The 14237-nt window shown below is 41.0% G+C and overlaps 1 protein-coding gene across 5 annotated transcripts in view; it reads left to right on the top strand.

The window, feature by feature from the left end:
- The window catches only part of SMAD1 (SMAD family member 1), a 44575-nt gene extending 38846 nt beyond the window's left edge, over window positions 1-5729 (top strand). For 4 of the 5 annotated variants that reach the window (XM_041412158.1, XM_041412159.1, XM_041412160.1 and 1 more), the window contains exons 5-7: window positions 646-867; window positions 2856-3112; window positions 4510-5729. In XM_041412158.1, coding sequence (XP_041268092.1) covers window positions 646-867; window positions 2856-3112; window positions 4510-4653 — 623 coding nt within the window. In that variant the 3' untranslated portion in view covers window positions 4654-5729. The other variant, XM_041412162.1, reaches the window with a different exon arrangement.
- The last annotated feature ends 8508 nt before the right edge of the window (window positions 5730-14237 follow it).

Here is a 14237-nt window from a genome sequence, read left to right on the forward strand (position 1 = left end):
CCCGGGTTTCTCTCTGAAGATTCCTTCCTCAGGTGTGTCAATCACCTCTCCTTTCCCCACCCTGACCCCTGCTGAGTACTGTCTGTCAATCCTGGAATTCCAGAAGGGCATTGAGTGATTGGGCAGATTCAAAAGGTGCCCCCACTGCTGGGGGGCTTTGGGCCATCCAGGTGTCCTTTGTCCCTTGAGAGCTCCTCTCCTGTACCTGGTCAGTGGTCCCCGTATTCCTTCCCTCCCCCTCTTCCCCGGGTAAAAGGGTGAGCAGACCACACACGGTCAGCAGTTCTGTTGGAGCTGTTGCTAGATTAAGAGGCCTGTGGGCCAGAATAAAAACTCTGGCTTGAAACCCTCCATCAGAACTGACTCCTTCCTTCACCATTGCCTTAAAGCTTCTCTGGCACAGGAAAACCTGAGTGGCGGACCTCTACGAGAGGAAGCTCCATCCCGCCTCCACCGGAGCTCCAGCATGCCCGGACTTGTCTCTCCATGCCCAGCTGTGACTCGCAGCTCACCAGAGGTGTCTCTGGGGTGAAACTCCACAGTTGCCGCTATTTGTTTCAGCAGCAGGGGCCAGACAAGCTAAGGCACATCCCATCTACAATATTGGTAAATGCCAATAGTAAGGTTTCTGTTGTGTCTTTCCAGATGTCCAGGCCGTTGCTTACGAAGAGCCGAAGCACTGGTGCTCCATTGTCTACTATGAGCTGAACAACCGCGTGGGGGAGGCGTTCCATGCGTCCTCCACCAGCATCCTGGTGGATGGCTTCACTGACCCCTCCAACAACAAGAACAGGTTCTGCCTGGGGCTGCTCTCCAACGTCAACCGCAACTCCACCATTGAGAACACGAGGCGGCACATTGGCAAAGGTGAGTTTGGGATCTGGCCATCCATTCTGGGTGGGGGTGGTGTTTCCTGAGACATGACAACCTGGGCCACTTCCCTCAAGAGTAAACTGCTCTTCCTTAGCATGTGGGAGAAGTGCTTGTGTTGGTAAACATGTAATTTTCTGGCCTAGTCTTATAAACAAAGTATTGTTCCTACCTGGTTTGTAATTACAGGAAGCTTTTACCCTTAATCAATTTTTAGTTGCCTGAAGGCTATTGAAATCTAAATTAGAGGTTAAGGCAGTTTGTCTAATGAAATGTCTTGATTTATCTTGATTGTTGCTGTATATGGAAATCCAAATTGTGGTTCTTGGCACCAAATGTTTTAGCTAGTTTAGCTTATTTCTAACGTAAATTAGCTATTCTAACATGTATTTTGGGAGATAACCTGCTAAAACAGTTTATTCCAAATGCATTTTTCACAGGCTGGTGATTGCTTCAGTGGGAATTTTGTGCTTCCCTTCTGTGTCTGTGACAGTCTTGCAAAAGAGAAACTCTTCACCTTTATACCTGACTAATACAGTCCTCTTTTCTGAGAACTCACCTGTAATGCAAATGGCCGGCAAAGCTGACGTTGCCCCCTGCAGTGGGGCCATTCCGCAAGGCACATTTTTTAGGTATTTACATTTTTAGTAAACTGTAAATTTTCTGAGACAGTTGAGGGTTCAGCATGCCCAAGCAGTGGGGTAGATGTGCCAGTTCACGAAGAGCAGGAAAGAGCTGAAGCTGAAGAGAACTGTCAGATCCTCAAGTCTGAGCCCCCAGTCTGGAGAGCTTTTCTCTTCATGAGAATTTGTGCCGCTCTCAGTAGTGCACACCTGTGTTGTGCCACTCAAGTGTTAATATTTCTTCCTTCTTTTCCTCCCCATCCATCTTCCCAAGTATCAGGATATTTATTTAACACCTCATTCATTTTTCCTGTTAGGAGTAACCCAGCTGCAGGCAGAGTTCTGCTGAAGCACTTAACTGCGTGTGTACCAAAGCAGAGCGTGGGAGAGACAAGGATGCAGTTCAATAAGTAAATGTGTACAAGTAATGGTGATGTAGAACTGTTAGTCTTTGAGAAAGGAGGAGTAAATCCCAAACTTGAAGACATAGCCATAAATGTTTTTGCAGATCAGGTGGGAGTATGTATCTACCCACACAGTCAGTGGCAAAATCTTACATGACAGAGCACAGTCAAGGCTTTCCTACTGGACTGCAGTCAAGTTTTCTAATTCTCCATGTTCACCTCTGTGATTTGTGACACTGTGGGAGGTGAAAGGTTTAAGTAACAAATAAACCATTTTAAACACAGAAGGTAAATTTTCTTGCTTTCTCAAAACCTTTAGAATTGACTCCTACTGACACAAAGATTCTCTGTAAGTTACTTTTTTGGGGCTTTGCTGCTGTGGATGACAGGTGAAGGAGCAGGAACTAGATGGGGAGAGGCCTGTAAAATTGGTGTGTACCCTCAGTTGGCAGATAGGTCTGAGGAATACAAAAGCCTTTTTTTTCCCACCTAGCTTTCTGGAATTAAAGCTAGCTGACAAAACTCAGGCTACCCAAGTTAGCATTCAAGACTTTTCCAGAGAATCGAGCTTGGGGCTGCTTCAATATCTACAAATGATGCAGCAGGTTTCTGCTCTCTCTGCTTGCATTCCCAGTTACTGCTTCACTTAAATATAATGAGGAAAAGTTCAAGTGGTCAGGTTGTCCAATGGAAGGCATCAAAACTACTGTGCTTGCTAGTTTGGTGTTGTTGAATATACAACATGCAGATTCCCTGTACGTACATACATACATACATACATGCATACATACATACTCTTCTTTCAGATTGCCTGCTGATGAAAGAGAAAAGCAAGAATGAAGACAGATGATACTCTGATATGTAATTAAGGTTTATCTCTTTGAACAGAAGCCTATCTCTGTGGAGACAGAGCATGAAAACAGACACAGAGTGTGAATTTGCCACCTTCTCCTCGCAGGTGTCCATCTCTACTACGTTGGAGGGGAGGTGTACGCTGAATGTTTGAGCGACAGCAGCATCTTTGTGCAAAGTCGGAACTGCAACTACCACCACGGGTTCCATCCCACCACGGTCTGCAAAATCCCCAGTGGCTGCAGTCTGAAGATTTTCAATAACCAAGAGTTTGCTCAGCTCCTGGCTCAGTCGGTGAACCATGGCTTTGAGACGGTGTATGAGCTTACTAAGATGTGCACTCTCCGCATGAGTTTTGTAAAGGTATGTGGGCAATTTGCTTGAGATTATTTTGTAAGTAAAGTAAATTATTTTTGTTTAGTGCAGTGATTTTGAATGGTTCAGTAAGTCCCTTCAATGACCTCTTAATGGCTGTTGAATTTTAAGGATGGAATTGCTTGTTAAGTCTAAGACAGATCTTAGTGAAATGAAGTATTTGTGGACAGAAAACCATCTGACCCACATACTTAGAAAGCTTGAGGTGACTTACAGAAGATACTTCTTCACATAAGTCCTCTAAATCTTGACCAGCAACTCCCAAATTAGGAGTGCAGTCATTATTTAGAATAATATGCATACCCTTCTATTCTAGGAAGGCATGCAAGGTCAGGATTTGTGATGTGGCTGTTGTGTGAGTGTCAACATAGGAACTGATATGAAAGGGCTGGTCCTTAAATGAAAGTAATCAAATGAAGATGGTGATATGCTGCAGTCCTTTCCGTGATGGGAGGATGAGAGCTTTCAGATGTGTTAAGACAGGGGTTCCTAAAATGGAATAGGCTGTTTACAGCTCTGCATCCTGCGGAGTTGTAGGGCAGTATTTCCTAAACAGTCACACAGGACCTCTTGCGTACTGGAAGTTGCACTGCACAGTGTTCAGAGCTGCTGCCAGCTGTGGTGGGAGCTGGGAAATCCCTTTCTTAGGGATTAATACAGAGCAGAGCAAACTGTACCTACAGATGCCATAGTCTTCTCTTCAGACCTGCCCCAAAAGTGGTTCATTTAAAAAACAATTTTGAATGCTTTTAAATATCTCTTCATATCTTTGGCAATTACTGTAACAGAATGAGGTATGAACTGAAACAAAACGTGTCTTAAGTAGAGAAACAGCCTGATGGGGGATAACCATGCCTTGTTCTCCAAGGAGAAATGCTTCTGACTTACTGCTCGGTTTATCATCCCCATCCTGAGAATGATACTTCAGTTCTTGTCAGACAGATGCCTCACGCCCATTTCCACATCAGTCATATCACTTAATATTTTAATTTTTTTTATCTTTTTGGCAGCATTTCCACCCAGTTTGTTCTATTTTCAGTCTTGGCAGAGAAGATTTGAATATCCCCCTCTTCTGAGGCTTTATAGGGACCTCAAGGCAGCTGGCAGTGATGTATGGGGAAATTTTGCACTGCTACAAGTTATGTCCTTAAAGAATTCCATTCCAAGAGATCTGAAATTATAGTTTTCCACATTTATTATTTTTTTTAGCTTCTGATTTGTTTGTTGAAATATGATAGTAGTTGGTGGGTGCTATGGGTGCTGTGCCACCCTGCTGATAATGAGTGTTGAAAGCTATTTTGGTAAGAAGTACACTTTTCATGTATTTAGTATTATAATATAAAGTGATTTGTTTTTTCTTTCCCCACTTATGATTCTGTTTCCAGGGTTGGGGAGCCGAATATCATCGCCAGGATGTAACGAGCACTCCATGTTGGATAGAGATACATCTCCATGGTCCCCTTCAGTGGCTGGATAAAGTACTTACTCAGATGGGCTCTCCTCATAATCCTATTTCTTCAGTGTCTTAAAATGTCCCAAGCTCCTGCATTTTGGAAACAGTTGAGCCTTGCATGTACTTGAAAGATGTATGAGTCAGACACACATTTTTATTTTTTTTCCCCCCCTCAGCTGGCAACAGCTGAAAAAGAGCCATGAAAACACTTGACTTCTGTGACCAACTGCTGGGTTCAGAAAACAAAGATAAATAAACCCCTTTGACATACTGTTGGTATAAAGAATTTTAGTTTACATTGTAATGTACTGTTGTGGAGTTGATTTACAGGGCTTAGTACAAGAGGGACAACAGAGCCAAAGCCAAACTCAGTGTGCTGGACAGAATTCCTGAAGGATTTTTCTGCAGCCGTCACTCTTAAGGTTCTCCTTCCTTACATTCAGCACTCACTGGTTTCCCCCACGTCATCTGGAGCTAAGAGTGGATGTTGGCCAAGTCTGCTTTTTGCAGCCTCTCTTCAGTACTTCTTGGAAACATTACACTGATGGTTGCTGTTCTCTTTAAAAGTAAAAGCAAGCATAAGGTTTAATCTCAATAACTGTGTGCTATCTCTGAAATTGTGTCCTGACCATACTGCTGTAAGAATGTTAGGTATGTTCTTTTGCTAAATGTATGTATGGTGTATTTGAAAGTTTAGAAATTAATTAGATTTAGACCATAAAGGAATTAGGAATATTTGAATGGGGGGAGGTGGGAGTGGGAGGGGAAAATGACAGCTGAAATGTAGAATATATTGTAAACATAGCTTGTTAGTTTAAACTGAGGTCTGAATTTTGTTGTGCATTTTGTTTTCATAGTGGCTTTATCTTGTTAGTTCTGATTATGTTTGCCTCTTCCTTTTCCCCCAAAGCAACTGTGCAGCTTCTTTTACCCATGAAGAGGACAAAATTATTAATTACTGCAGTTTGAAGGCTGTAGCTCTATGTATTTCAAGACAAATTTGTACAGAGTGCTCTTTAACTACTGAGCAGTTTTATACAATTTATGTAACAAAAGTAGGCTTTAATTTTGTGAGAGAATCTTGTTTTGCCAAACCTAGTAACTGTTAATTGTCTGGAGGACTTCAGTATCCCTGTGGGGGTCTATTTCAAACGTTAAAAAATATATATATTTTAATTTTTTTTTTCTTGGTTTATTTTCTTCTCTTTGCTCTTTTATATTCATGTAAGCTGTAGTACTTTCAAGTACTTTTATTCCAAAACTAGTGGGTCCTCTTTACTGGAAATTTTGAATAAAACCTGTTGTTACTGCTTTCATTTGATTAAAACCTTGTCTTGTCCACTTCTTAGCAGACTCTTAACAAACCAGATAAAGGTGTGGTCTTGGAGGAGGAGCAACTAGAAATGAAGTTGTGCTGGGCTTAGATGTAATGATTAGTACAGGTTAGTAGCCCTGCTAAACTCAGGAGCAAGGGGAGGCTGAGCAGCAGAGCTCAGTGTGTGTTCAGCCAGGCGCAGAATTCATCTGTCTGTCTCTGTAATAAGTAATTGAGTAACAGCCCTTTTTGGAGTATGAATCAATACCACCTTTTTATCTTCTTTTTTTTCCTTTTTTTTCCTTTTTTTTTTTTTTTTTTTTTTTTTTTTTTTTTTTTTTTTTTTTTTTTTTTTTTTTTTTTTTTTTTTTTTTTGTAGTTAATTCCATAGCTTGGCTCAGTATATACATTTTTTTAAATTTAAAAATTAAAAATACTCCCCTTGCTCAGGGGCAAAAATTCCATAATGTACAAGTTCCCTATTGAGAAATTTTGACTAAAAATTGAGAAGAACCTGCTACTTTTACATTCCAAGAACAGGTTTTTTGGTTTCTTTTCAGGTTCAGTTTGACATATCTTTTTCATAAAGAAGTGGTCATAGCAAAAATGTAAGTCTTAAATAAAATTTAGACGTGACCAAAAAGTGGAAGAATACTGTTTGCTGCTCAGGCACTGTCTTTGTTTTTGATATCTTCAGTCCCTGCTGCATAAACTCCCAGCTGTTCCCAACAGTTTCATTGCTTTTTATGGAATGCAGCTGTGAGGTAGTGACTTCTTTTTTAATTAGTGCTGTAACCATCCATCATGCAAGTCTTAAGGAGTGTTTCTACTTGGATGTTTTCCTATTTGGATGATCCTGTGCATGTTTTGATAAACTTTGAAAAAGCGTTGGAGTAAGAAAAGACAGTTTTATGTTGTGACTGCTTTGAATGTTGCTGTCTTTTATATTTTGGGCTGTAATGCCTCTCTGTTTTTCCTAAATAGGGATTAAAATTAGAAAATAGTAGCTCAGCAGTGCCTCAGAAACTTTCAGCGGTAATCTGAATTAAGTGGGATGTGCAGGATCCCAGTTTTTCTGAGTTCCTTCTGTTGTTAATTTTTCTATAATACTGTTGAAGTGCTGGGTACATAATATTTTCATTATCTGTTATCCAGCTTTTTGCTTGTGGTGATATTAGGTGCAAGGGAAAAATGTACCTTCATATGAGGGCACAGAGTAGCTCAGCTGCACTTCATTAAATAAGATGAGTTGATTGGAGCAGCACCCTAGACTCTCAGGTGCTTTTGTTTGGGTTAATTTTTTTTCACAGTACTGGTATGGGGCTGTTTTGAATTTGTGCTGGAGACAGTGCTGATAACACAGGGATGTTTTCCTTACTGCTGAGCAGGGCTTGCACAGATTCAAGGCTTTTTCTGCCTCCCACCCCACCAGTGAAGAGACTGGGGGTACACAAGAAGCTGGGAGAGGACACAGCTGGGACAGCCAGCCCCAGCTGACCCAACATGTATCCTGTAATGTATGGAGTCATGCTCAGCATGTAAAATGGGAAGAAGGAAGGAAGGGTGTTTGGAGTGATGGAGTTGACTTCCCAAGTTACAGTTATGTGTGATGGTGCCCAGATTTCCTGGAGATGGCTGAACACCTGCCTGCCCCTGGGAAGTGGTGAATTAATTCCTTGTTTTGCTTTGCTTGTGTGTGCAACTTTTGCTTTGCTTATTAAATTGTGTTTGTCTCAACCCACAAGTGTTCTTACTTTCACTCTTTCAATTTTCTCCTCCATCCCACCTGGGGTGAGTGAAGGAGCAGCCACTGAGTGGTGATTAGTTACCAGCTGGGGTTAAACCACAGCAGACTAACAGACAGAAACACAGGAGGTAGGACAGAAGTTACCTGGGAGGAAGCAACTGCTGGCTTCAGGCTGTTGTGAAAATTTTGGAAGAGTTTTGAAGAAGTCTTCCTTCTGATTTGCCCTGCTTTGGATAGTTGGAGTCAGAAAGCTTTTAAAGGCAAATGACAAGAAGAAAAGGAAAAGAGTTTCTTGCTGACCTCTCATAAAACAGAGAATGCTGAGAAAAAAAAAAACATGGACAGAGCCTACAGTGTCAGCTCTGTAACCAGGTAAGTTCCTGTTGCTTATTTGGTTTTATTTCCTCATAGTTTCCTCCATTTAATCTCCTGAACAAGAGTTAAACACAGAAGATGCTACTTAAAAGCCAAGACAAGTCTCTGTTAGGAGAAACTGAAAAGACAGCGATATCTGTATTGAGGAAAAGCAGTATATGTGGACACAAATAATTCCATGGAGCTGAATGTGTTTTGAAATCTCTGCTTTGGCTTTTAAGTGCTGGAAATCAAATAACTCTCCCTGAGTGGAAATGACTTCTTAATCATTTAGGAGGATCTGCTGAACACTTTAAAGATTTGTTGAAGACTGAGAGAGGTAGTCATGCTTACCTGTACGGGTTTAGGAAGGTATGGAAAAAATAATTCATTTTTTATCATATCCTGTATCACAATCATTGGCCTGATCTTGTAATGCTTGCTAACCTGGTATTGCTGCCTACTTTGTTAAAACCATTTGCTGCTAAATCACTCCTTTTGCTACTGTGACTATTGTCCTTTATTGTCTTAAGACAACTATAGTTGTCCTTTTTAGCCTCTAAACAACAGGTGTGAGTATCATTATTTCAAGACATTAATCAGTGTAGAGGTGTTTGAAATTGATAGGCACATCAAAAAAGATCCCTATCCTTGATTTTTCATTTGCCTTGTCCCACTCTAAACCTTTGATGAACACCTTGGAAGTTACCTGTGTTTTGGTGCTCTCTTTAGTAATTGCTGCTGGTTTGTTCTGTGAAGCATACTGTAGCCTCTTAGTGTGCTCTTGAGATTTGTGATTCATGGCCATGAACTGGCAGTCACCTTTTTCTGGACGCTTGCCTAAATATACAACATAACTCTACCATCACCAGCAATGGTGGAGCAGTACGTTTTTTACACGCATCATCTCACAGTTCATTTTCTTAAATACATTTGTGATTCTGTGCAGGAGGGAAGGGAAAATGGCTCGTATTTTCCTCTGGCCCTCTCTGGTCCTTGACTTAACTCAGTGAAGAGAGACACCCTTGCCATGTTGTCCTTCGGGGGATGTTCTCTCCTCTCTGTTCCTTAAGCTCCCCTTGGTGACTCCCATATTATGGATGACTTGCCTTGTTTTTTTGAACTCTGCAAATTGCTTTTTGTCATCCCCAGGAGGTGCTGTCCCTGTGCCACTGTGAGTCACGTGTCTGTGTGTCTTCATGTGCTGGGAGCTGCTGAGGCAGAGGGCTCTGGTTCCCCACTTCTGCTCAGTTTAATTGAGGTACCTGACAGGTGGCTCCTGTTTCATTCACCCCACCTGCAGTCCCTTCAGCAGGGAGGGCTGTGTCCCCTGGGGTGTGTGGTGAGCTGTTTTTCTTGAGGCAGGTGTGATGGAGAGGCAGCCTCCTGATCAAAGCCTGTTGCAAACACAAAAGTGACTCCAGTAAGGCTGACAGTGTAAGCATCCACTGGGCTTGATGTGGTTACAGAGTTGAGTGGGTCTGTTGCAGGCAGTGGGCAAGATGGGTGCAGTTTTTATGCAGGTCTGATGAATGCCTTGCAGTTAAAAATGATCCTCAGTGTATGTTGTTAATTGATCTTCTGTGACTGAAGTAATCAAAAGTAATGTCACACAAACCCCCAAATATTACAAACAATCCAAAAGTCTGGAATTTGATTCAATCATCTTTAAGGAATGTTAAGATTTTTTATTCTAATGTGTGCAGATTGGTCATTTTTTCTTAAGAATTGGCTTGTGATTTCCCTTTTTATCTTACCACTAAGGCATAAATTAAGAAATGTGTATGTTCTGTTCATGATCCTGCCAGCTCATCTGAGTCTCTAAAGCTCAGAGGAGGCTGCTGTAGTTTAATTTTGAAGAAGTAAGCACTGTCACTTGCTCCAGATTGTAGACAGGCATTAAGATATCTCATAGCAATGACAAAGACCTGCCACTTACAGTTGTGTACTGTAGTAAACAGAAAATGAGCTATAATTGTATTACAGGCTTCTTTGCTCAGAGTTGGGTTTATGTGGAGTGGTCACTTGCTTAGATGTGCTGGGAAGAGCACAGTTGCCTTTGTAAAATACATTCTGATTTTCCTGTTGCAGCTTTCCCCAGTGTCCCTGTAACTTGTAAAAACATTGTTTTCTATAAAGAAAAATGGTATGAATAACTTTGCCTTCCCCTTTCTCCTAATATAACTTTGAACTTCTCGGTATGCTCTTCCTTTAGATTACTGAGCCAAGCTTAGAACAAGCAGGAAAATGAGACTTGATGTGTGTAGTGCTGCAGTAACACTTGACTATTTTTTTGGAGCACTTGATTCTTGGCAGGAGAGCAGGGTCTGTCTCATCTCTGAGCCCTTCACTTCTGCCTTCTGTTGAGACTTTAAGGATTGGTAATCTTGAGTGTTTTCAGATCTACATGAGGAGACTGAAAGATGGCTGCTGTCCCATCAGATATTTCTACAAGTTTGTGGACCAGTCTCCTCAAGTCAAAATCACCATAGGCCATAGTGTTGGCAACAGCACTATTTAGAAACTGGATCCAAGCATGGCTTCATTTTGAATGTGATTCAGCCAATGGTTTGACTACAAACGCTTTTCAAACCTCTCAAACACAGCTTGATCCCTCTGTATGCTGGATTTGGGCCATGCTGTTTTCTCAAGCAGCACAGAAAGAAGCTACCTTGATCTGCACGCGCTGGAGGCTCAAGAATCCAGGAATTGGCTTTTTAGCTTGTGCTAAGAGAGCAGTTCTGTAAATACTCTTTCATGGGGTAGCTTTTAATTGCAGTGTGGGATTTCTTTGTACCCCTACTGCTAATGATTGATATGGCTCTAATTCAGAATACATTCTGGGCACTGGGGCCATTCCATTTTCTGACCCACTGTGTTGCTCTTGGTCTTTCAGGAATCATGTCATTGCCTCAGGTGTCCCTGTGATTTCACCAGGTCACAGGAGCAAGTTTGAACAGATAAAGTGGTAGATCTTTGGTTGAATTTGATCTTACACTGATAGAAAGCAGCTTACAATCAAAATATTAAAACACTAAACTCTCTAGAAATTGACCATCTTCAAAAAGATTCTTAGGAAAGCACTGGGATGTCTTAATGTTGGCAAGGGCACGTACAGCAGTTTGAGCTGTCACCTCTAGGTGGGAACCTCAAGTTTGGGGACCCTGATTTGACACTGCATACTTTGAGTAAGGGGCCATGCATTCCCTCACAGGATCTGCTGAAACCATACCAGCCCTGGATGAATCCATATTGTGAGTGATCAATAGAAGCGATGGAAACAGATCCATGTGTGTACAGGGGCAAGGAATGTTCACAGCCAGGTTTTCTTACCATCGCCTGAGAAAGTACAGGAAATGCCCATTTCTGTGCCAGCAGCAGTGGGTGGGTGACAGAGGTGTGGCAGTGCCATTACATGGAACTATCCCAAGCATGGTCAGAGCTGGAACTTGACAACTGAATGAGTGTGGAAGCTGGTCTTGCATATGAGCATTTTGTTGGATAGAATGGGGGAAGGATCATCTGACCATACTATGAATGTTCTTGTTGTATTTGGTGTTTATTTCACTGTTGTTTCAAAGTTGTCTGGGTGCTCTTGCACTCTTGTTCCTTTGATAGTAAGGTGGATAAAAGGATATGCAGAATATGTGGGCTTTCCTCTCTTTTGTCCACATTCTGGTCACCCCTTGTGTTTTGTAAAACGTTACTGTGTCTCCTTGTGTTGGGAATTACCATGACCTGACACAGGTGGGGTATACAAGAAACCCAGTCAAAATTCATTCTGTCTACAACTGTATCTAAAATGCCTGGAAAATGTGACATTGCCCATCACATAAACAGGAAACAGCTCTTATAAGGGACTGAGCATAGCTGAAAGTCTAACCCAAATAACATCTCCATCTGGGAACCTTTCAGTGCCACACAAGTTTGGAAAACGTGGTTGTGACTGGCTTCCACATGTGGGATGAATGGCGGGTACCAGATGTTGCCTTATACATTCAACTCCTTTTCTCTAAATTCCATCTGAGACACAAATGTTCTATGGGTGAAAGCCTGCACATGTGAAGGTTTTGGTGTTTGCACAGGAACAAGGCTGGACCTGCACCACTGGAAGCAGGGCTGAGGTTTCTCTGGTCATCTGAAGTTTCTGATGACAGTAAGCAGTAAAAACCTGAGAGGTAGCAAATTAAATATGCAGTTGTCAGAGGTGGAATGCAGTGTACTCCTAAGTGCTGGCTAGTATGTCTGTGAAAGCTGGCCTCATTTCCTCCAAAAGAACACCATGGAATGTAACAATAAACTGATGATATCCTCTTAGGGCATATGTAATAATTAGGCACTCTTAATTTCCATCTTTTCAAATTTATGGGCTATGGATTATATCCTGTGTCTGGTTTTAGTTTTCCACATGCAGAACCAGAAGGCTCCTTGTGAAATTCCTACCTCTCAGTACTTGTAGCCTGCTCCCTCTTTCCACCATGCTTACAGAAGTTTGGAGAGCACAGTAAAAAGGCTGGTTGCTGAAAAAAGTAGAGTATGAGCTCATGTGATACCATGAGAAGATACTTAGTGTACACCTGGAAAAACAAACAGTTGTATGGGGATATTTTAATTTCTGTTGTTTTGGGCATTTTTGAAGTATCCTGTTTATTTTTTGTGGGTTTTTTTAGAAATGTATCTTCCAGACTACAAGTCTGAGATGGTTAACCTGGTATTGTAGGTTTGTTACTAAAGTACAAATTATAGAATTGTAAATAATTTAAATATCCCTTTTTTAGAGAAAGCACATTCTGTAAGATAATATTCCTGCTTTGAAGGAATAGTTTTGGTTGGGTTTTTGTCTTTTGTTTTTCTGGAAAGCTGGATAAAAACAGGTGAGAAATTTAAGTCCTCATACCTGCAGAGGGGGACTACAGGGATCTGCTTCACTTTCTTCCCTTCCACCTCCCCAAAATGAATTATTCTTCTGTAGTTTTGTGGGAGGAAAGGGAAAAATCTGGAGGGACTTGCTCCATGTGGTTTCCCTCTGGCTAAAGCTGACCCAGCCACAGGGAGAGATCTCACAATGGAACAGATGCTGTGTTCTTCAGATGAATTATGAATTTCAGCCTCTGAAAGGATCAGTCTAAAAGCTGGAGGGCTGTGAGGGGAGGGAAAATAACTTTGAAAAACTAAAACATCACTTTGGGTGCATAAAGATTTGCAAGAAATTCTTTCAGGAATGCTGAATTGAAAGCATATTTGAGCCTTGTACATGTTCTGCACATGCAGAAGTGCAGTAAATGCTGGTGAGGGGCTGGCTGCATCGTACATCCTTTCAGTGGTGTATGGGATGGTCAGAAGAGCTCTGTGTAGGATTAAAGTAAAATTTAGAAGGCATTTTACAGCTTCCCTACATACCCTGTTCCACTTAGTAAATACTTTTGTAGTTAGAATGTTTATTCTACTATTTGGTTAAAATTTGCCTTTCTAACAAATGGGTTTGCTTTATAGTTATGTATTATGTCTGTGTATTTTATATTGTCTTTTGCACTTGCCTTTAGTGATTGTCACTCCACTAGAAATACAGCGGGTTTCCATCATGTTTTCCTGGGAATCCTGAGGCATTCTTCATTTCACGATGCTTTCATAAGGCTCTTGTGAGAATGAGCAATGATTCTATGAAAAAGTTGGCCTAATCTCAGGACCCTTACATAATTAAGCTAAAAATTGCAGATTTTATATCTTCTAGAAATTGCTCGTGTGGAATGTCCAGATTAGTGCTAGAAAAGATTAGTTAAACTAATTGATAAAGATTATCCCCTTGGATTAAACTATTATTTTTGTTCTTGCCCCTTCTTTTTTTGACTGTTTCTCTGACACTTTTTAACACTAAAACTCTTAAAACTGTTGTTTGCTTGTTTGCTAAGTATTCACTCTTCTTTTTTTAAATAAGAGTTAAAACATTCATCCAAGAAGCATCTGAGAGTTACTGTTTAAAAATACTGCCTTAAAGTGGAGGCAGAAATTGGGTGGGATTTTTTCATTTTGTCTTATTTCAATGAAAAAAAAAAGTATGTTCTGTCATCTTTTTCTTAGATCACAATGAACAAAAAGAGTTTTCTTTTACAGGTCAGACTTTAAAATGTGGCCTTTGTTATTTAGAATGCGTTAATTAAGAAAGTATGTGGTTAGATAACTAGCATTAGATATTTGTAGTCTTCTTCCAGAAAAGCTGACCAAAGGGTTTTCAGAAGTAACCTTT

Source organism: Onychostruthus taczanowskii, unplaced genomic scaffold, assembly GCF_017590055.1.
Source record: "Onychostruthus taczanowskii isolate IOZ18803 unplaced genomic scaffold, ASM1759005v1 scaffold38, whole genome shotgun sequence".
NCBI classification, from domain to species: domain Eukaryota; kingdom Metazoa; phylum Chordata; class Aves; order Passeriformes; family Passeridae; genus Onychostruthus; species Onychostruthus taczanowskii.